The following is a 23068-nucleotide window of genomic DNA, read 5'->3' as shown; positions in this document are numbered from 1 at the left end:
GTAGCCCTGTATGCTATGGTGTTTCAAGTGCTCATCTAAATACTTCTTAAATGTTGTTAGGGTTCCTGCCACCACCACCTCTTCAGCCAGTGCGTTCCAGATTCCAACCACCCTCTGGGTGAAAAAAATTTTCCTCAAATCCCCCCTAAACCTCCTGCCCCTTACCCTAAATCTATGCGCCCTGGTTCTTGACCACTCCACGAAGGGAAAAAGTTTCTTCCTATCTAACCTATCAATGCCCCTCATAATCGTGTGGACCTCAATCATGTTCCCCCCTCAGCCTTCTCTGCTCCAAGGAAAACAACCCTAGTCTTTTCAGTCTCTCTTCATTGCTGAAATGCTCCAGCCCAGGCAACATCCTGGTGAATCTCCTCTGCACCCTCTCCAGTGCAATCACATCCTTCCTATAGCGTGGTGACCAGAACTGTACACAGTACTCCAGCTGTGGCCTAACTCGCGTTTTAGACTTTAAGTCAGCAAAGGATCAGTACTGCTTTAAGAAAAAGCAAGCCTCAGGAATTATCGAGAAGGTGTATTCTGGTTGCTGTTAGATACAACCCTACAGAGAGGGAGCCACCCAATTTCAGCAGGGTCATCCTGGTTGCCTTGGACACAGCCACTCAGAGGTTAAATATACAATATTGCGATTAGCTTTTGAAACTAGCTGAAAAACTGGCTTTTGACAGACAGTGACACATTTCCCTAATTTGTTGATCTGACGATACCTGGTTTGGTTCGCTTCATTCAGGGGTTAATAGATGGTTCAATTCGGCTGTGTTTTTCTTTAATTTGGAAAGTTTAAAGTGATATGTTAGGCGATCTGTGGAGGGACAGGACTGAATTGACAGTGCATTTCTCCCACCACAACCAGAATCACATACTTTGATTGGGGGCTTTGTCTTGAGCGGTCGTGTCGTAACACGATGTAACTCGCTGCATGAAAAGAAAGGTTGCTCACCTCTCCTCTGGCTCTTTTGCCAATTATCTTAAATCTGTGCCCTCTGGTTATCAGTGGCTTCTGCCACTGGAAACAGTTTCTCCTTATTTACTCCATCAAAACCCCTTCATAATTTTGAACACCTATAAATTTCATATTCACCTTCTCTGCTCCGAGGAGAACAAAACCAGTTTATCCAGACTCTCCACGTAACTGAAAACCTCACCCTGGTACCATTCTAGTAAATCTCTGCACCCTCTCCCTCATCAGGAATAAATCTTCTACTTAATAAGCACTATATGCTTGGAATAATTGTCAAGGGCACGATAGCAAAGGCCAAATCATAGTGTTGGACAAAACATGTTTAGAAATTGCCACTGGAGTTCCTTTTACTGAAAGATGCATTATGATGAGTCAAGTTGTGATGCTATTGTTAATATGTTAGTTTCGGAGTATATTAGGGAACTGTGCTGAATGGTGTGACTTACATTTTAAACACTGTCGGAAAAGGCACTTTGCTCCATTCTCTCTGCTGTTATCTTAGCAGCCCAGAGTTGTGGATAACAACAGTCGTCTAAGCCACGTTGAAAGAGCATGACAAAAATAAACGCTTCAAAACGAAGGACAAATTTTCTGTGATGGTTTTTTGGAGCAAATATTTCGAATGCATTGGCTGACAGAGTCTGCTGAAATAAACATTTCTCAGGATGTGGCAGCATGTTTTGTTGCTTCTTTATATTTTATTGGCAGCATGAAATTGTTTGAAGCAACAGAGAACACCAATATCATGGAATATTTCAGTATAAAAGGAGGTCGTTTGGCCCATCTTTGAAAGGGCTATCCAATTAATCCCACTCCCTGCCCCCACCACCTTTCTCTTCCCTTGCAGATTTGTCCTTTCGTTAAGGTACTGGGGGTGGTAATAAGCAGCACAAGCATGGGATTTCCCTCCAACACGTTAAACAAGACTTCACACGTATTTGTGCTGAGCAATTCACACCAGAAATTCTAAAAATGTATCGGAACTAGGAAGCATTTAGCTCATCAATTGTCAGTGTTAGTTCTGGCGACATACGTCCAGCTTTTAATGGATTGGTACAGTTTCATTTGCTGGAATAAAATTCATAATTTGTTTTTACTACTTTCTAAAATTACATCGAATTTTACAGCACAGAAACAGGCCATTCGGCCCAACTGACCCATGCTGGTGTTTCTGCTCCAAACAAACCTCCTCCGACCTCACTTCATCTCACCCTATCGGTATATATTTCTATTCCTTTCTCCCTCATGTGTTTATCTCTCCTCTCCTTAATTCCGTCTATTCTATTCACCTCAACCACTCCCTGTGGCAGTGAGTTCCACATTCTCACCACTCTCTGGTAAAGAAGTTTCTCCTGAATTCCCTATTGGATGTATTAGTGATTATCTTATATTTCTGCCCCTAGTACTGGTCTCCCCCACACGTAGAAACATCTTCTCTATGTCTACCCCATCAAACCCCTTTATAATCTAAAAGGCCTATATCAGGTCATCCCTCAGTTTGCTCTTTACGGGAGAACAAGCCCCAGCCTTTTCAGCCTTTCTTGAGAGTTATAACCTCCCCAATCTGATATCATCCTTGTAAATCTTTTTTTTTGTACTTTCTCCGGTGCCTTTATTTCTGTTTTATAATATGGATTCCAGAATTGTTCATGCTACTCCAAGCGTGGTCTAACCAAGATTCGATACCGGTTTAACATAACTTCTTTTCAATTTCCTTCTGCTGAAAGTGAGCCCCGGGGCTTTGTTTACATATTTTACTCTGAGAAAGGGGATAGCCAATAAATATCCATTGGTACAATGAACACAAACAGCGTGCCTGGGCATGTATGCACTGAGATTCAGCAATATGCCTCCTGCATTCATACCAAGTGTAATAACCCACTGTTACAAGGGACTGAGAGAGTGAATTAAATTTCTTCAGTCTCATTGGCTTACCTCAAGGTCTTCGGGCAGGTAATTGTATATGATTACCCGTACATCCAGCTGCTCATTCCTTTTAACAGAGTAAGGCAGTTTCATAGATATAAAAAATGGCCTGAACACTTTCATCTTCTTCGGTTCTGCGACGCAGAATCCTTAAAGGCAAGCATTGGGAAACTGGTTAGATTTGTTTCTATCCATCAATAAAATCATTTCACACTTTTGTTAAATTCGGCATTTATTTCATCATTCTCAGCACTGGATAGCAAAACCCAAGAGAACCCGACAGGACCCCGACGTCGGAAACCATTTCCGGATCCCGCCCCTTCACGGGTCAGAGGCGCGGTGACAGTTGGAATCTTCCGTAAGGCAGCCAGGCGGGTTCCCGAGGTGGGAGGCCCAATAGGAGGGCCTGCAGTACTGATCCGAAAGCAGACCCACTGGGTGCTACTGAGGAAGGTGAGGGCACCTCGAAATGGAGGCGCCCTCGGAAGCCTTCTTAACATGTTAAAATGTGGAGGGCCCACAACCCATCGGGCCATCAGTATGGCACAGAAACCCCTCGCCAGGAACGGGTATGGCCAAGGCTGCGGCCTTCGCACTTGGCTATCATGGGGCCAGTGAGATAATTCCCCAATGGCCCTACAGAACACCACCCAGAGACCACCTCCAAGCTGCTGATGGCCTCCCGACTCAGCGGGGGTTGGGGGAGGGCGAGTCTTCAGGCAAACGCATGCCACACGGCAGCAGGAATGTGCCAGCTCACCTGCCTTCTAACCTGCCTCCGCCTGAGCCCCAAATATTGAATACTCACCTCGTAAATGGTGCCCTGTTTTGTGAAGGGTTTTTCTTGTTATCAATAACTGAGTGCTGTCATCACAAATACTACAGCAGCCCCCACACCAAATATCAAAAGTACCATTATAATCACAAATACCAAAATAGCAAGTTAAAATAATTCAAACCTCACTCCCTCTATTGTGTTAAAGGACATTGTGCAGCATGTATTTCTCCAAAACCCCGGATTTCCTTGTTCTTCCACGACACACAAAAGCTTTCTTTCAATAGTTCCATCATTGCTTTTTGCGAAAGATCATCATTGGCACAGATTTGTTACAGCGCAGAAGAAGGCCGTTCAGCCCATCATGTCTGCACTGACTCGCCAAATGAGCAATTCACCTTATGTCATTCCCCCGCCTTCTCCCCGTGACCCTGCACATTCTTCCTTTTCAGAGAACAGTCTAATTCCCTTTTGAATGCTTCAATTGAATCTGCCTCCACCACACTCTAAGGCAGTGCCTTCCAGCCCTTAACCACTTGCTGCGTGAAAAAGTTTTTCCGCATGTCGCTTTTGCTTCTGTCACCAATTACTTTAAATCTGTGCCCCCTCATTCTCGATCCTTTCATGAGTGGGAACAGTTTCTCTCTATCTACTCTGTCCGGACCCCTCATGGTTTTGAATATCTCTATCAAATCTCCTCTCAGTCTTCTCTTCAAGGAAAACAGTCCCAACTTCTCCAGTCTGTCTTCATAACTAAAGTTCCTCATCCCTGGAAGCATTCTCGTGAATCTTTTCTGTACTCTTTCCAATGCCCTCACATCCTTCCTAAAGTGTGGCGCCCAGAACTGGACGCAATACTCCAGCGGAGGCCGAATTAGTGTCTTATACAAGTTCAACACAACCTCCATGCTGCTGGAAGGTGATGACTTTTGAGAACAAATATTTTACCTCATAACCCAGTCAACCAGGGACCATTCAGAGCTCGTTTTGGATGCTGATCAACATGTTGTTCATTATCAGCATTTTTTTTTTATTATTTGATTCTATTTCAAATCTCCAATAGTCAAGATCATTTATATATGATGGACCTTGGGCGGTATTTCTAGACAGGTGGTCTCCCATTGGACTCTGGTTATATACCTGTTTAATAATCAGACAAAGGCAACAGAATACCGGGCAGTGTTTACAACAGCTGGTCGATATGATGCTGCCAATTTGCACTACCAAGACAATCTTTTACTCCTATGTTGCAGAGAATTACACCAAGTCTACAACACAGAAACAGGCCATTCGGCCCAACTGGTCCATGCTGGTGGCTATGTTCCATACAAGCCTCCTCCTGCCCCGTTTCATCTCACCCTATCTACACCTTGACAATAAAAGACATTTCCAGAATGTGTCGGGAAGGATTGTGATGGCCCCTATTCGAACCAATATTTCTCCGGCCATAAACAATTTCCGCTGGCAACTATTTCCACAAGATTTTCCAATTTTGCAAGAAACGCTCATCAGAAGAAGTATTTGCAATGTCCCATTGGACAGCAACGACACTGAACCTGTTGCTATAGGTCAAGATTATAAACAGGCCATCATACACGGCTTCATCAATAGTCAGTTAAAGAAACATTACCTTTATTTGCAAACATGCCAACTGCCTGAATTTCCCAAGTGGTTATAGAATCAGGAATGTAGTTTCTTATCCTAAAAAAAAAAATCGGGGAGGGAAGAAACAAAACTTGCAATTAAATTAAATTCCAAAGAAGGCTGCAGAAATCAGGACGGAAATCCTTCTTGGGTAGAAGCGTGAAATGGGTGTTACTGAATCAGCCGCTATTTCTACAGCCAGTCTGATACTCAGAGCCATTGAGTGCAGTGAACCTAAATATTAGGCAGGGCATATAACATCTGATAATGCCCATTCTGTGCTGCCACCCAAGGCAAGTGCCCAAGAAGCACAGTTATCTCCCTGAACTGACCAAGTTCGCACAGAAAATGTGACTTTGAGGTCTTTGGAGATGGGAAGGGGCTGAAAACAGGTGGAATCGCTGTTGCCAAACGTATAGCATGCCCAATATTTGATTTTTAAAAATTCTTCAATGGGATGTGGGCATCGCTGGCAAGTCCAGCATTTGTTGCCCATCCCCAATTGCCCTTAAGAAGGTGGCGGTGAACTGTTGCAGTCCCCTGGTGATTAAAGTCAACTGAATATCTGGTATCACGGGCGACCAGTGAGATTCCGCCCATTTGGATCCACAGCCCATGCCCGTTTTCACCGCCATTGAGTGTCCTGATCACCGGAGCTGAGCCAAATCACGTCCCTGCGCTTTCCAACAGGGACCACTCGAGAGCTACCACGGGTGTGGACACTGGACGATTGTCACCCCCACAGGGCAAGACAGCGCAGACCAATGATAGCCCTCACTGCGAAACCCACTGCCATACATTGGCTCAACAGAGGTGGGCGATGCCAGCTGAAACTTCCTAGCCTGTGTGGTTCAGGTACTTCCTTTCACCAGTGGCTGCTCAGAGGATGGCAGGGGAGACTTATTGGCAAACAATAATCCATAGATATTTGGTTGGTTTCATTGAAGCTCTGCTTTGTTCAGTTTGCTTTGTGCAACAGCTTCCCAATTTTATATCATAGAATCAGAGAGCAGTTCAGCACAGTCAGAGGCTACTCGGCCCATCGAATCTGAGTTGGCTCTTTCGAACAGCAATCCAGTTAATCCCACTGCCCCCGCTCCGTCGCACATTCCTGCAATTATTTTCTGCTTGACATGGACTTGATGAGCCGAGTGGCCTCCTTCTGTGCCGTAAAGGACTGTAAATGACTAATTATTTCTCCAATTCCCTTTTGAAGGTGACTATTGAATCTGTATCCACCTCCCTGTGTAAAATGTTTTTCCTCTTGTCACCTCTGGTTCTTTTGCCAATCACCTTAAATCTGTGCCCTCTGCTTATTGATCCTTCAGCCACTGGAAACAGTTTCTCTTGATTTACCTGTTCATGATTTTAAACACCTCGTTCAAATCTCCTTTTCAGCTTCTCTGCTCTAAGGAGAACAACCCCAGCTTCTCCAGTCTATCCGTGTCACTGTAATAACCTCATCCTGGAACCATTCTAGTAAATCTCTTCTGTACATTCACCAAATCCTTCCTGTCCTTTCTAAAGTGTGGGGCCCAGAATTGGACACAAAGCTCCAGCTGGGGCCAAGACAGATTGTCTTGTGGTTCCGAAGAAGGGTCACTGACCCGAAACGTTAACTCTGCTTCTCATTCCACAGATGCTGCCAGACCTGCTGAGTGAATCCAGCATTTCTTGTTTTTGTTGTCTTGTGGTGACCCTGCATTTAAAATTCTATATGTGAACTCTGAATTCAGTCGTTTCTTGCAATAAATGCCACATGCCCACTTTTCTTTCTAAGTCTCTCTCCAGTGTGTCAGTCATATATTACCTCTATTCCTATTTAGTGACCGACATAAATAGCGATTTATAATGGTAATGCTGTAAGTGATTGTGAGCTTTGTCTTTTATTTGAAGCCGGTTTAGATTCGCCACAGTGCAATCCCATGAGACCATCTTACGTGTGATCTCCCGCGCTTAAGACCTCGAAGGTTTCCCACAACCAGCTGGGCGGAAACAAACTGCGAACATGGATGTCGGTTTCATCGAAAAATTCCTCCTCTACATGCACAGCAGCTGAAAAAGGGCAAGAAGAAAATATTTCACTGTCCGAATGATAGAAAGAGACTTCAGGCCCACTCATTCCACTGTCAGAAATATACCGGCAACCAAATGAAAAAGGCTGGTTTAAATGTTCCAATAAAATGTGAGATTGACCTAGACTGGCTCGATATTAAAATTCTCATCCTTGTTTTCAAATTCGTCCGATGACCTTGGCCCTCCCTATCTCTGTAATCTCCTCCAGTCCCACAACCTTCTGAGATATCTGCACTCTTCTAATTCTGGACTCTTGAACATCCCCGATTATAATCGATGCACCATTGGCGGCCTGGACCCTATTCTCAGGAATTCCCTCCCTAAACCTCTCCGCCCCTCTACCTCACTTTCCTCCTTTAACACACTCCTTATAACCTACAGGAGTGAAGAAGACTTGCTGCAATTGTATAGAGCCCTGGTGAGACCGCACCTGGAGTATTATGTGAAGTCTGGGTCTCCTTACCTTTGGAAGGATATACTTGCCATAGAGGCAGTGCAACGGAGGTTCACCAGACTGATTCCTGGGATGGAGGGATTGTCCTGTGAGCAGAGATTGAGGAGACTGGGCCTGTATTCTCTTGAGTTTAGAAGAATGAGAGGTGATCTCATTGAAGCATACAAAATTCGTACAGAAGCTCGACAGGGTAGAGGCAGGAAGGATGTTTCCCCTGGTTGGGGAGGGGGGGGCGGGGTCTACAACCAGGGGACACAGTCTCAGAATAAGAGGGATGGCCATTTAGGACTGAGATGAGGAGGAATTTTTTCACTCAGAAGGTGGTGAATCCGTGGAACTCTCAACTCCAGAGAGCTGTGGAGACTCAGTCACTGAGTATGTTCAAGACAGAGATCGATAGATTTCTAGATACTAAAGATATCAAGGGATATGGGGATAGTGCGGGAAAATGGCGTTCAGGTAGATCAACCACGATCTAGTTGAATGGGCGGAATAGGCTCGAGGGGTCGAATGGCCTACTCCTGCTCCTATTTCCTATGAACATTTTTGAACAAGCTGTTCATCATCTACCTTAATAGCTCCTTATGTGGCTTGGTGCCAAATTTCCCGAGATAATCGCTCCTGTGACGCACCTTGGAACATTTAGTGACATTCAAGGTGCTATATAAATACAAGTTGTTGTTATAGCTAATGCTAAAGTGGCGGCATATTCCCAACCGCCCGCTATACGCCTCACTTGCTATCTGGTTCTGTTTACATCTAGATTTATACAGAATCTACAGCACAGAAATCGGCCATTCGGCCCAACAGATCCCTGCCACCACATAAGCCTCCTCCCACCCTTCCTCAGCTTACCCATTTTACCCCAATTTGTCCACACAGGCTGTCAGTTCCGTGCCTGCACAGTTAATGGTTCAATATCACAGAAGCAGATAAGTGAGACACTCGGTGTCCTCTCTCACTCCACCCAACCCCGATTTGTTTGATCGGTCTTATACAGAAATCTTGTGTGTTTTTTTTAAATTAAGCAAACAGTCCTGTTGTAGAGTATTCCCAAGCGCAGAGGCACATGCCGTAAATATCATAATGTTTAAATATTATTTGAGTAATATAATATTAGTGAACAGTGAGGAGGTTGCAAAGCACCATGGGGCTCAGTTAACTTGACCTCATTCCACAGGAGCTGAGTAATCCAATCTCAAACAAAAGGCTAATTAAAATGAAAAGCAGACGCTGACAAAGGTGCTAACAATTGTAACGAGGTGAAGATAAGGGGGTATGGAAAACATCATGAGTAATCCCCTATCTGTGTATGGGCCGGTCATGCAGCCACTTTATGCCTAGTAACCGCTTCTATTGGCTCTAATAATCAATGTATATAATCGATAATCATTGTGATTGGACCATGTCCGGCCAGGATGGGCTGAGTAACTGTTTGAAAATGTATAAGTATGGATGATTTTCCTTTGTTCAGTGGAGAGGTATCTGGACAGCCCAGTGACCTGCTCCCCGCTGGCATAACTCAATAAACTGTTTGACATTGGAGCAGACCTGAGTGTCGAGTGATTCTTCTAGATTCATTCCCGCTAACAGTCCCATTATACAATTGCACTATTCTCTCAAAAACAGTATTCCCCTTAGAGCGGGTGCAGAATTATATTGGACTCAGGCACCCTGTTTGCTTGAAGTCGTCTGTCACTGCTGAAAATGAAACGTACTCCTCTCCTCCATTTTCTCTGCATCTTTTTAATCTTGCTCAGGTCTTTAAAAGGGATACCCGTCTTTCCCTTTTGTTTGGGGTGGGCACTGATAGTTTGTGATGGGAAACCAGCTCTGCAGAAACAAAGCAGCACTGTGCCTCAACGCTGAATGCAAAGAAACTATCAGGTAGTTAATATGCTACTGCCCATCTCAAGTCACAGGGCAAAGGATGATAAAGTCCAGAGAAATTATACCCTCGCCTGTACCCAAGCTAGAATCAGTGGGGTGAAACTAGGCAAGGGCAGAGCGCAGGGTATCCCATCGGTTGCCCATGAGACATCCATCAGCTTCAATACAACAGACTATTGGGCAGGTGGCATAAATGGGCATCAAGAGCCACCCCGGCTCCTTTGTGTACCCACGCCCCCACCCACCCGGCCAATCCAGTTTTCACCGCACCCCTCCCCCAATCCTGCACCCTCCCTGGCACCTTCATGTGAGAATGAGACAAAAATGAACTAAATTGGAACGACAACGCATGGAAAAAAAAAACATTCAGAACATTTGAGCTAGAAGTACTGAATATTTTATGGAATTCCACCCTTTTTGTTTTGTCTTTAAGCGCGTGGAGAGATGCCGGGGTGGGGGGGAATAGAAATTCACCAATGGTGGCACACAAAGAGGGGCGGAATCTCATTGGCCACTCGTTATAGGCCCGGCCTTCAACAAGTTTGGATGACTCTCTCATTTTACATCTAATAATCGAAGTAAAAATTGCCATAACTGCTTGTCTCCCATTGTGTCGCTTCCCAGTGCATTGCTGTCCCAATTACATAGGAAATACAGCACAGGAATGGACCAGTTTGCCCAACTAGTCCATGACGGCATTTATGCTCCATTCTAACCTCCCTCCAGCCTTCATCATCTCACCCTACCAGCATAACCCTCTACTTCCTTCTCCCTCATATGCTTAATGAGCCTCTCCTTAAATACATCTATACCATTCGCCTCATCCCCTGTGGTAGCGGATTCCACATTCTCTCACTCTTTGGATAAAGAAGTTTCTTTGGAATTCCCTACTGGATTCCCTGGTGACTATCGTATATTGATGACCTCTAGTTATGCTCTCCCCACAAGTGGAAATACTTTCTCTGTGTTTGTCAAAACCTTTCATCATTTTAAAGACCTCTATCAGTTCCTCCCTCTAGAGAAAACAGACCCAGCCTGTTCATCCTCTCCTGTTGGGTATAATCTTGTTATCAACCTTGTCAATCTATTTTTGCAGCCTCTCCAGTGCCTCTATACCCTTTTTATAATAAGGAGACCAGAACTGGGCACAGTACTATAAGTGTGGTCAAACCAAGATTGGGTACAGGTTTAACATAACTTCTCCACTTTTCAATTCTATTGCTCTAAAAATGAACACTTGATTTGCTGTTGTAACGGCCTTATCTCGCAACGTTTAGTGATTTGTGTTTTCTGTAATTGTGCATTTGTTAATTAATTGAATTGACTCGCTCAGCCGAGTGGCCAAGTGACCAGATCAAATATTGGGAAGAATAGCGGAGCTGAGCTCTGCCCTAATGTGACAGCAGCTTACATCTTGCTATTGAATCCACCTTCAATGACTGATTCTTCCTCAGTTCCACCCCATAGTCGCAGCAAGTCTGGAAAACCAGGCGACACTCCAGCTCCCTGACCCGTCTTGCTCTCTCCTCGCAGCTGTAAAGCATTAATATCTTGGTGAGGCCGTCCATGCAGCACTTCCGCAGTCTGCCGTATGGGTACTCGTCTACTGTAAAGAGGGGAGACAACAAACAACGCTGTTACAATAATTTCTCGGCGAGTTGCGATGAATGACACAGCCTGTAAACAGGATCCCAGTCACTCAGTCCCTGCAGTCTCGGTCAAATGCTGGTCATACATCACGAGATCCTGAGCTCATTATTATCATACAGCCAGAATGATCCAGTACAAAAGTGGCTATTCGGCCAATTCTGCCTCGGCTGGCTCTCGGGTAGAGCTACCCACTTATAATCCCAATCCTCCTCTTCTTTCCCCGAAATCATAGAGAGATACAGCACTGAAACAGGCCCTTCAGCCCACTGAATCTGTGCCAACCATCAACCACCCATTTATACTAATCCTACATTAATCCCATATTCCCTACCACATCCCCACCTTCCCTCAATTCCCTCACCACCATACCTACACTAGGGGCAATTTACAATGGCCAATTTACCTATCAACCTGCACGTCTTTGGCCTGTGGGAGGAAACCGGAGTGCCCAGGGGAAACCCACGCGGTTACAGGCAGAACTTGCAAACTCCGCACAGGCAGTACCCAGAACCGAACCTGTGTCGCTGGAGCTGTGAGGCTGCGGTGCTAACCACTGTGCCACTGTGCCGCCCCCACTATGCCACTGTGCCGTCCTGTGAATCTTTGCCCCGTGAAGAATTATTAAGAATGAAAATGTTTCCTCTGTTGAATTTGAGGATGCCTCCGTAAATGCCGGTCTTCAGACACCGCACCAAGGCACAAAAAGATTGGCCAGACATTGGCAACTATGGGCGGCACAGTGGCGCAGTGGTTAGCACCGCAGCCTCACTGCTCCAGCGACCCGGGTTCAATTCTGGGTACTGCCTGTGTGGAGTTTGCAAGTTCTCCCTGTGGTCTGCGTGGGTTTCCTCCGGGTGCTCCGGTTTCCTCCCACATGCCAAAGACTTGCAGGTTGATAGGTAAATTGGCCATTATAAATTGCTCCTCGTATAGGTAGGTGGTAGGGAAATATAGGGACAGGTGGGGATGTGGTAGGAATATGGGATTAGTGTAGGATTAGTATAAATGGGTGGTTAATGGTCGGCACAGACTCGGTGGGCTGAAGGGCCTGTTTCAGTGCTGTATCTCTAAACTAAACTAAACTAAAATTATCGCAACGCATCAACTATTTGGGGGGAGACGGTGGCCTAATGCTAATGCCATCAAGGGATAGGGAGATAGTGCGGGAATATGACGTTGAGGTAGACAATCAGCCATGATCTAGAATGGCAGAGCAGGCTCAAAGGGCAGAATGGCCTATTCCTGCTCCTATGTCCCTATTTCTCTGGACTAGTAATCCAGAGGCTCAGACAAATGCCCTGAGGACACGGGTTCAAATCCCACCATGGCAGTTGTTGGAATTTAAACTCAATTAATAAAAATCTGGAATTGAAAGCTAGTCTCAGTAATGGTGCCATGAAAATATCATCGATTGCCGTAAAAACCCATCTGGTTCACTAATGGCCTTTAGGGAAGGAAATCTGCCGTCCTGACCTGGTCTGGCCTACATGTGACTCCAGTCTCACAGCAATGTGGTTGACTCTGAACTGCCCTCTGAAATGGGCCGAGCAAGCCACTTATTCAAGGGCAATTAGGGATGGGTAACAAATGCTGACCTTGGCAATGACACCCACATTCCATGAAAGAATAAAGAAGCGTTCAAAACGGAGGTTTCACACTGCCGCAGTACAGCCCTGTGGCACAGCGCTAGGGGATGACGCAGGTTGTGGGTTCAGGGGTGCAGGCATCACCTCTGAAGAGCAAGATATAGACTGGTGCCCCCATAGAAGTTGGTGTTAGGACCACTGCTCTTCTTTATATATATATATATGAAGGACCTGGATCTGGGAGTACAGGGCATCCTTGGAATGTTGTAAACAGCATGGGGACTAGCCATAGACTTTGGGAGGATGTAGAGAGACTGCTGAAATGGGCAAATGAAATTTAATTCTGAGACGTGTGAAGTGACATATTTTGGGAAGAAGATCGAGGCAACATGAACGAAATGGTACAATCTTAAAAGAAAGTGCAGGAACAGAGAGACCTGGGCATTTACGCACACAAATCTTTGACGGTGGCGTATAAGTTCCGGGGTTAGGGACTCCAGTTACGTGGAGAGACTGGAGAAGTTGGGATTGCTCTCCTTAGAGCCGAGAAGGTTAAGAGAAGGTTTAGTAGAGGTGGTCAAAATCAGGAATGGTTTTGATAGAGCAAATCAAGAAAAACGGTTTCCACTGGGACCAGAGGACATAGATTTAAGGTGATTGGTGAAAGAACCAGAGGCAACAGGAGGAAACATATTTTTAACGCAACAAGTTGTGGTCTGGAATACACGGCTAGAAAGGGCAAAAACGTACAGGGAAAAAATTAACAGGGCTGTGTGGAAAGAGCATAGGAGAGGGAATAATTGGGTGGCTCTCTCAAAGAGCCAACACAGGCACGACGGGCTGAATGGTCTCCTTTTGCGTGGATCATTCAATGATTCTAGGACTTCAGCGTTGTGCGAAGGTAGAAAACAGGTCATATCAAATTGGCCATCCAACAGACTGTCCGCCTGATCCTTCTTCCGTTTACTTCAATGGTTAGTCTGGAAAGGGACAGCCAATTCAATATTATCCATTTCACTACCAACATTCAACACTAACATGACCCCACCGTGCAAGAAGGTTTACTTGGCACATGACACCACATTACACTTGGACTGCTCACTGGGGAAACTGGGTAAGAACGTGGAAAATTTGTTCATTTCCCCTGAAATTAATATTCACGAGTCCCCAGGAAAGGGTGAGGTGGAGATTTCTTGAGGACTGTGTTCGGGCCTGGAATGGTGCTGTCCACCGAGTGCTCGCCTCAACTGGGAGGCTTTGGGCCCAGGCACCAGGCAGGTCCAAATTGAGCTTCAGGCTTTATTATGATAGTGCGGGAAGGTGGAGTTGAGGCAGGAGGTCAGTCGTGGTCAGCAGAGAAGACTTGAAGGGCTGAATGGCCTAATCTGGCTCCTACATCTTAGACTTTATTAACCGACTGGAATGAGTTGCTAGAAGTGCCTATTGCCCTTCCTCAGTCAGCTCACACCTTTTATAAAGATCAATATCGGGGGGCCTGCCTTGCTGGCCTCGACTGGAAGATAAGTGGGGGCCTGAGGGGGAGAGGACAATGAGATAGGGGGGGCAGATGATGGGATGGCAGAGGATCTTTGGGAGTGGTGTGAAGTCGGGAGCAGCACTGTGCTCTTCCTGGCTCCACATCAATAAAAAGGTGCCGGCCCCTTGGTAGGCCTCATATAGGCCTGGAAAATCTGAACCACTGAGGCTTGACTTTTAGAAGAGGAACTGATAAGCAGAGACCACAAGTACATTTTTGGGGGTTAAACGTTTGGCTTAATACAGCAGAAATTGACCAGAATGTTAGCAGGGGTCCAAGGGTCAGCCTATGAGAAAGGATTACATAAACTAGACTTGTATTCCCTGGAATTAAAAGGTTAAGGGGTGATTTGATTGAGGTTTTAGGACTTTGAAAAGAATTGATAGGGTCAGATAACAGAAACATTATCCGCTGGTCGGGGAGTCTAGGACGGGGGGGGCAGAACCTTAAAATCAGAGCCAGGCCATTGAGCAGTAGCTCAATTAATAATGTCAGCAATGCGAGTGGCAGATCTGATTGCCAAGGGTATAAAAGGATATGGATCCAAGGTGGATAGATGGAAATAGGAACAGCAGTGATCTCATTGAATGGTGGAACAGATTCAAGGGGCTGAATGGTCTCCTTCAGGTCCTATCACCCAAGAGGGAAGCTATACAATGGGGTTGGAATCTGTCTTGGGCAGTATAGTATTGACCAGCTGCTATAGCCCCATCTGACCAAACTCAACAAAGCTGGATACTGGCTGGGTCTTATAACATTATGTTCTCCCCTCCCCCCACCACGTCGACACAAATTTCTACCCTAAGTTATTTAATCTACAAAAGCAAAAATACTGCGGTTGCTGGAAATCTGAAATAAAAAGAGAACCCGCAGGAAAAACTCAGCAGGTCTGGCAGCGTCTGTGGAGAGAGAAACAGAGTTAACGTTACAGACCTTTCATCAGAACTGTTCATCAATGGTTCAATGAAGAGTGCAGGAGGGCATGCCAGGAGCAGCACCAGGCATACCTAATAATGAGGTGTCAGCCTGGTGAAGCTACAACACAGGGACTACTTGCGTGCCAAACAGCGGAAGCAGCATGTGATAGACAGGGTGAAGCGATCCCAGAACCAACAGATCAGATCAAAGCTCTGCAGTTCTGTCAGATGCAGTTGTGAATGGTGGTGGATAATTAAATAACTAACAGGGGGAGGAGGCTCCACAAATATCCCCATTCTCATTAATGCAAAAGACCAGGCTGAAGCATTTGCATCCATCTTCAGCCAGAAGTGCCGAGTTGATGATCCATCTCGGCCTGCTCCTGAGGTCCCCAGCTTCACAGACGCCAGTCTTCAGCCAATCCAATTCACTCCACAACAGCTGAAGGCACTGGATACGGCAAAAGCCCTGACAAAATCCCAGCTGTAGAACTAAGCACTTGTGCTGCAGAACGAGCCGCGCCCCTAACTAGGCTATTGCAGTACAGCTACAACACTGACGTCTACCTGGCAATGTGAAAAATTGCCCAGGTATGTCCTGTACACAAAAAGCAGGACAAATCCAATCAAGCCAATTACCACTCCATCAGTCTACTCCCGATCATCAGTAAAGTGATGGAAGATGTCGTCGACAGTGCTATCAAGAGGCACTTACACAGCAATAACCTGCTCAGTGACACTCAGTTTGGGTTCTGCCAGGGCCACTCAGCTCCTGACCTCATTACAGCCTTGGTCCAAACATGGAGAAAAGAGTTGAACACCAGAGGTGATGTGACAGTGACTACCCTTGACAGCAAGGCAGCATTTGACCAAGTACGGCATAAAGGAGTCTTTGCAAAATTAAAGTCAATGGAAATCAGGGGGAAAACTCTCCACTGGTTGGAGTCATACCGAGCACAAAGGAAGATAGTTGTGGTTGTTGGAGGTCAATCATCTCAGTCCCAGGACATCACTGCAGGAGTTCCTCAGGGTAATGTCCTAGGCCTAATGATCTTCAGCTGCTTCATCAATGACCTTCCCTCCATCATAATGTCAGCAGGGGGAAGTTCACAGATGATTGCACAATGTTCAGCACCGTTCACGACTCCTCAGATACTGAAGCAGCAAGACCTGGACAATAACCAGGCTTGGGCTGATAAGTGACAAGTAGCAGTCATACTACACAAGTGCCAGGCACTGACCATCCCCAACAAGTTAGAATCTAACCATCTCCCCTTGACGTTCAATGGCATTACCATCGCTGAATCCCCCACTATCAACATGCTGGGGTTATCATTGACCAGAAACTGAACTGCACCAGCCACAGAAATGCTGTGGCTACAAGAGCAGGTCAGAGACTGGGAATTCTGTGGTCAATAACTCACCTCCTGACTCCCCAGTGCCTGTCCACCATCTACAAGGCATTAGTTAGGAGTGTGGTGGAATACTCTCCACTTGCCTGGATGGGTGCAGCTCCAACAACACTCAAGAAGCTCAACACCATCCAGGACAAAGCAGTCCACTTGATTGGCACCCCATCCAGAAACATTCACTCCCTCCACCACTGACACACAGTGGCAGCACTGTGTACCATCTACAAGATGCACTGCAGCGACGCACCAAGGCTCCTTCGACAGGATACGCAGCACAGAAACAGGCCATTCAGCCCAACTGGTTATGCCAATGTTTACGCACATCATGAGCTTCCTTGCCCCCCTCTTTGTTTCAGCAGATTCTTCTACTCCTTTCTCCCTCATGTCTTTATCTAGCTTTCTCTTAAATGTATCTGTGCTCTTCACCTTGACTATTCCCTGTGGTAGCAAGTTCCACATTCTCACTACTCTCTGGGTAAAAAACTTTCTCCTGTGTTCCCTATTGGATTTACTGGTGACTATCTCACATTTATGGCCCCCTAGTTCTGGTCTCTACCCTATTAAACCCCTGCACAATTTTAAAGACCTCTGTCGGCCACCCTTCAGTCTTCTCTTTTCTAAAGTAAAGAACCCCAACCTGTTCAATCTTTTCTGATTGGTATAACCTCTCAGTTCTGGTATCAACCTTGTGAATCTTACTTGCACCCTCTCCAATGCCGCGACATGCTTTTTCGAATATGGAGACCAGATTGGTACAGTTCTTGGGATTATCAAACAAATGATGGAATTGATCATTATTTGCATGTCATTTTAAGACAGAGAAATGAAGAATTGCGTTCCAGCATGTTCTTTCACACTTACATTTTCCAGCATATTGTCGCTGTAGATTTAATGCTCTCCTCTGTCTTCTGACTTGGTTTTTGCATGAATATTCTGGAAATGAATCAAAAACAAAACTTAAATCAACAGCTATCCCAAAGTGCCAACGGGGAATGCCTTTCTTACAAGTTATGTTCAACTTGAGGACTCAACAGATCTGGAAGATTTCCCATGTCCACTGTTTATAACGAATTGTCAATACCTTGCAAAAACATTTACAACTTTGCCAGAAATAGCAAATAAGGGGCTAGATCGTGACACCTTCCGATAGTGAGAACAAGTCAGCAGCCTGTTTTACATCTCTCCACTCTTTTTTTTTAATTTCGATTGAACGACAACAACTTATATTTATATAGCACTCTTAACACAGCAAAATGTCCCAAGGTGCTTCACTGGAGCTTCATTGGACAAACTTTGACATCAAACTCCATAAGGAAATGTTAGGATCAATGACCAAAAGCTTGGTCAAAGAGTTTGATTCAAAGGATCGTCTTAAAGGAGGAACGAGAGGCGGAGAGGTTTAGGGAGGGAATTGCAGAGCTTAGGGCCGGGGCAGCTGAAGGCACGGCTGCCAGTGGTGAAGCAACAAAAATCGGGAATGTACAAGAAGCCAGAATTAGAGGAGTGCAGAGATCTCAGAGGATTGTAGGGCTGGAGTAGATTACAGAGACAGGAAGGGGTGAGGTCATGGAGGGATTTGAAAACAAGCAGGAGTATTTTAACATTGAAACAGTGACGGACCGGGAGCCGATGTAAGTCAGCGAGCACAGGGGTGAATGGGACTTGTTGCAGAGTTTTGGATGAGCTTAAGTTTATGGATAGTGCAAGGTGGGAGGGCATTGGAATAGTCAACTCCAGAGGTCAATTTGCTATCGCGCAAAGTCGAGCTCACCCCAACGGGTTTATTTCCCCGGAGCGGTCGATCGCTGGTTTGTAAGACACAAGAGTTTTATTTCCATTCAGATAAATGGAGAGCGGCCAGAGGAGATTTTACTATCTTTAGAGGAGATACCATTAAAAGTATGATGAAGTTGTAAGAACTTGCCTAGTTGCTATGGTTACGAATGACTTTGTGGAATGCTCTGGCACTAAAACAAACTGCTTGGGTGGAGATTCCTTTTCCTGTTTTCAAAAAGGTTTCACTCTGAACTCCAGAGCAGGTCGCCAGTATCCAGTGTTTTAATATGTCATCTTATCCTTCACTTACAATTGGACAGTTTTTACAATGTGTTCATGATGTCACTGCAAATGCAGAATGGAGCAAAATCTTCACAGACATATTTAAGAGGTTTCTATATCTGGGACACAGTGGGATTTCTATCCTTGTTCTAACTCAGTAGCTGACACCAGCCTGCATATTATTTCAGGTAGTTCTGTAGTAATGTGTAACAGTTTGACCTGATAATGCTTAACGGAATTTTAATATATTCATTTCACTGGATCAATGTTAGCACAAAAATGGTGGGTAGAGGAAAGTAATTAGAATCAGTTAAGCATTCCTCTACTAAATTCACATTCAGCAATGTTTAATGGACTAGTGTACTCATGAACTGAAGTGAGCTGCTTTCTGTCTGTCTATGTGTCTGTCTATGTGTCTGTCTAACTATCTGACTGTCTATGTGTCTATCTGTCTGTCTGTCTGTCCATGTGCCTGTCTGTGTCTGTCTGTCTATTTGTCCGTCTATCCACGTGTCTATCTAGCTGTCTGTCTATCTAGCTGTCTATGTGTCTGTCTATGTGCCTGTCTATCTATGTGCCTGTCTATGTGTCTGACTATGTGTTTGTCTGTCTATCTGTCTATCTATCTGTTTGTCTATGTGTCAGTCTGTGTGTCAGTCTGCGTGTCAGCCTGTCTAGCTGTCTGCCTGTCTATCTGTCTGTCGATGTATCTGTCTATGTGTCTGTCTGTCTATCTGTCTGTCTATCTATGTGTCTATGTGTCTGTCTATGTGTCTGTCTATGTGTCAGTCTAGCCATGTGTCTATCTAGCTGTCTGTCTATCTGTCTGAATATGTATCTGTCTATGTGTCTGTCTGTCTATCTGTCTGTCTGTCTATCTATGTGTAATGTGTCTGTCTATGTGTCAGTCTATCCATGTGTCTATCTAGCTGTCTGTCTATCTGTCTGTCTATCTGTCTGGCTATGTGTCTGACTGTCTATCTGTCTGGCTATGTGTCTGACTGTCTATCTGTCTGTCTGTCTGTCTATCTATGTGTTTGTCTTTCTGTTTGTCTATGTGTCTGTCTATGATGTGTATATGCTGCTAGTTTTACCGTGTCTAATTAATGCTGTATCCACGTCGGAGATGAAACTCAGTCCAGCATCCATGAAAACACCAACACTGTTAGCTCCACCTCCATAGAAACATCCCAGATCATAAGAATTCATTGCTTCAAATACCTATTTACAGAGTGAAAAAAAAATTAAACTGCAAAATATGTCCTAAATGTTCAGAAAACAAATGCTTTTTAATCCTGCTGCATTCCTGCAGCTTTGAAGTGGAATTTTGTGCTCACACCTGCGCTGGGTTTGGAGGCAGGGAGGGCGGAAAATCCGGTGGTATGGTGGCGGGGGGAGGGGGGCGTTCCCACCACCAAGCTGCCTCCGCCACAATGTAATCCGGGGCGGGAAGGCCAATTGAGGCACTTAACTGGGCAATTAATATCCAGTTAAGGACCTCTTCCAGCCGCAGCTGCAATTAGCCATACAGCGGACGGCCCTGTTCACCGCACGGGAAGCACGGTACGGAAAACCATGAACCATGCGGGCTGCTTCCCGGCTCCGGGGGTGGGATGGAGGTCCCTCATTAAAAGGCAGTTAGTGCCTGAACAAAGGACCAAAATTGGGAAAGGGGGACGGGCCCAGTAAGGGCCACCACCCTGCCCTTGCTGCTGACCCCCGACCTCCACCGTGACTCCCACCCTGCAAAAGCCCTCCCACCCTGGCCTAGCTGAGGCCTGGTTCCAGCGACGCTCCAGGGCCACTGGCAGGTGCACTTGCAGCACCAGCCACCGCCTCAGCTGTGGCGATACAGTTGCCAGTCTGATTGGTCGGCAGCTCTGCAAGGGCGGGGCTTCCAGCACCGGGGTCCTTGATCCCGTGGAAAGCCCACTGCTGTCCAGTTAAGTGCCTGATTGGCACTAAATTCAGCAGGCCTTCCAGAGAAGAGGCAATGTGGGGATCTCGGCATCGGTTTCTCCTGATATCAAGACCGCCCCCCCCCCGCCCCCACTCCCACCATGATAAAACGCCCTCCAGGTTGCCAGTACATAAAAACTTGCATTTACATAGCACATTTCACAACCTCAGGAAACTTTTCAGCCAATACTTTTGAGGTATAGTTACTGTTGTAATGTAGTATACGTGGCAGCCAATTTACACACAGCAAGATCCCATAAACAGTTGTGCAATAAATGACTAGACAATCTGTTTTAGCAATGTTAGTTTAGGGAGAAATGTTACCAGGGAGAACACTTTGAGAACTGCCACAGAGTCCTTTATGTCCACCTGCAAGGGCAGATGGGGGACCTGGTTTAGCAATCATCTGCAAGACAGCACCTCTGACAGTGCAGCACTCCCTCAGTCCTGCACTGACGGCATCAATCTGGATTATCTGGTCAACTCTCTGGAGTGGGATTTGAACTCAGGATACTCCTGATTCAGAGGTTAGCATGCTACCCACTGAGCCACAGCTGACTGTCAAAAAGGAACCCGGGTTGGGGAGGAGAGATGTTTCAATCTCAGTGGATGGGAAGGGTTTGATCTGGGGTGGGGGATGGGGGATGATCACAGCAAGGTCGGGGAGTGGGAGGGGCGGTGTCGATCCTGGAGCGGGTGCCGATCCGTGGGTTTAGAGGAGGGTGGTGCTGATCCCGGGGTAATGGGTGGCAGGGAAGTCGGAAGTCTTGGTGGGGCGAGGGACCAGAAACCTGGAGATTGAAGGCCTGGGGCACAGGATCGGAGGCTCCTGGCGAGGAGGGAATCAGTGGCCTGAGGGCTACATTATCAGACCGTTTATCCGACATCCGGTACTGGATGAGCAGTAATTTTCCCCAATTAAATGTTGGGATGATCAAAGTCACTGTCTTCGGTTCCCAGGCATAAACTTCACCCCATAGCCAACCACTCCATCCTTCTCCCTGGTAAATGTCTGAGACTGAACCAGTCTGTTCCCAACCTTGGTGACCCCAGATGACCTTCTGACCTCATATTCGTGCCATCACCAAGACCGCCTATTTTCGCCTCCATCACATCACCCGATTTTGCCCTGTCTCAGCTCATCTGCTGCTGAAACCGTCATTCATTCCCTCCTGACCTCTACATTGACTATTCCAACACACCTCTGTCTGCTCTCCCACATTCTACCCTCCGTCAACTAGATGTCACCCAAAACTCTACTGCCCGTGTCCTAACACGCACCAAGTCCCGTTCCCCTATCACCCCCTGTGCTCCTTACCCGCTCATAGATAAGAATGGCCTCAATTTTAAAATTCTCATCCTTGTTTTCAAATGCCTCCTTGTCCTCGCCCTCTCCCTATCTCTGTATTCTCCTCCAGCCACTCCAAGCTATCTGCGCTCCTCTAATTCTGGCCTCTTGAATATCCGGAATTTTAATCGCTCCACGGTTGGCGGCCGTGCCTTCAGCTGCCTGGGCCCCAAGCTCTGGAATTCCCTCCCTAAACCTCTCAACCTCTCTTTCCTCCTTTAAGACACTCATTAAAATCTACCTCTTTGACCAAACCTTTGGCCATCTGCCCTAATATCGCCTGTTGTGGCTCAGTGTCAAATTTTGCTTTATCATGTTCCTGTGAGGAGCCTTGGGATGATTAATTACATTAAAGATTCTATATAAATGTAAGTTTTTGTTGTTGTGAGTGGTTTGAAGGCCTGAGAACGGGATTGGAGGCCTGGGAAGGGGATTAGTGGTCCACTGGAAACAGGGGGTTGTGGGTTTTTGGGGTGAAGGATAGAGGCTTCAGGATTGGGGGACTGGAGTCCTGGGAAGGGGGATTGGAGTCCTGGGAAGGGGATCAGAGGCCTGGGGTGGGGGAGGGTAGGTATGAGGTCTCGTGAGGAAGGCCAGTGGGGCAGTATCCAATCACTAAGGTGGGGGGACCCTGGCAACAAGTAGGTGTAAAGGCACTTTATATCCTGGATCTGACAGTCCTCGCCTGGGTGCAGCGGCCAGGTTTCCCAAGGCTGCCCTGAGGTTAATTCAGGAAGTTAAATAACAACAGGATTCGTAGCCTCATTATCCTATTTCAAGACCCAAACCCACTCGGCCTTCCTTGGAGTGGGTTGGGTGCTTGCACACTACGCTGCCTCTGTTCAAACCGGGGCAGG

At 46.2% G+C, this 23068-nt stretch overlaps 1 protein-coding gene across 1 annotated transcript in view; it reads right to left on the bottom strand.

Moving 5' to 3' along the window:
- LOC137346263 (complement C4-A-like) overlaps positions 1 to 23068 on the bottom strand; it is a 156185-nt gene that overhangs the window by 45171 nt on the left and 87946 nt on the right. Inside the window, exons 15-20 of the mRNA XM_068009725.1 lie at positions 19999 to 20125; positions 17708 to 17779; positions 11156 to 11350; positions 7265 to 7379; positions 5311 to 5381; positions 2915 to 3054 (exon numbers count right to left, since the gene is read on the bottom strand). Of these exons, the coding sequence (XP_067865826.1) occupies positions 2915 to 3054; positions 5311 to 5381; positions 7265 to 7379; positions 11156 to 11350; positions 17708 to 17779; positions 19999 to 20125 (720 nt within the window). The remainder of the gene's footprint in view (positions 1 to 2914; positions 3055 to 5310; positions 5382 to 7264; positions 7380 to 11155; positions 11351 to 17707; positions 17780 to 19998; positions 20126 to 23068) is intronic.

Source organism: Heterodontus francisci, chromosome 29, assembly GCF_036365525.1.
Source record: "Heterodontus francisci isolate sHetFra1 chromosome 29, sHetFra1.hap1, whole genome shotgun sequence".
Classification (NCBI taxonomy): Eukaryota; Metazoa; Chordata; class Chondrichthyes; order Heterodontiformes; family Heterodontidae; genus Heterodontus; species Heterodontus francisci.
Note: the sequence above shows the minus strand (reverse complement) of the source record. Positions and strands in the feature narration are given on the sequence as shown.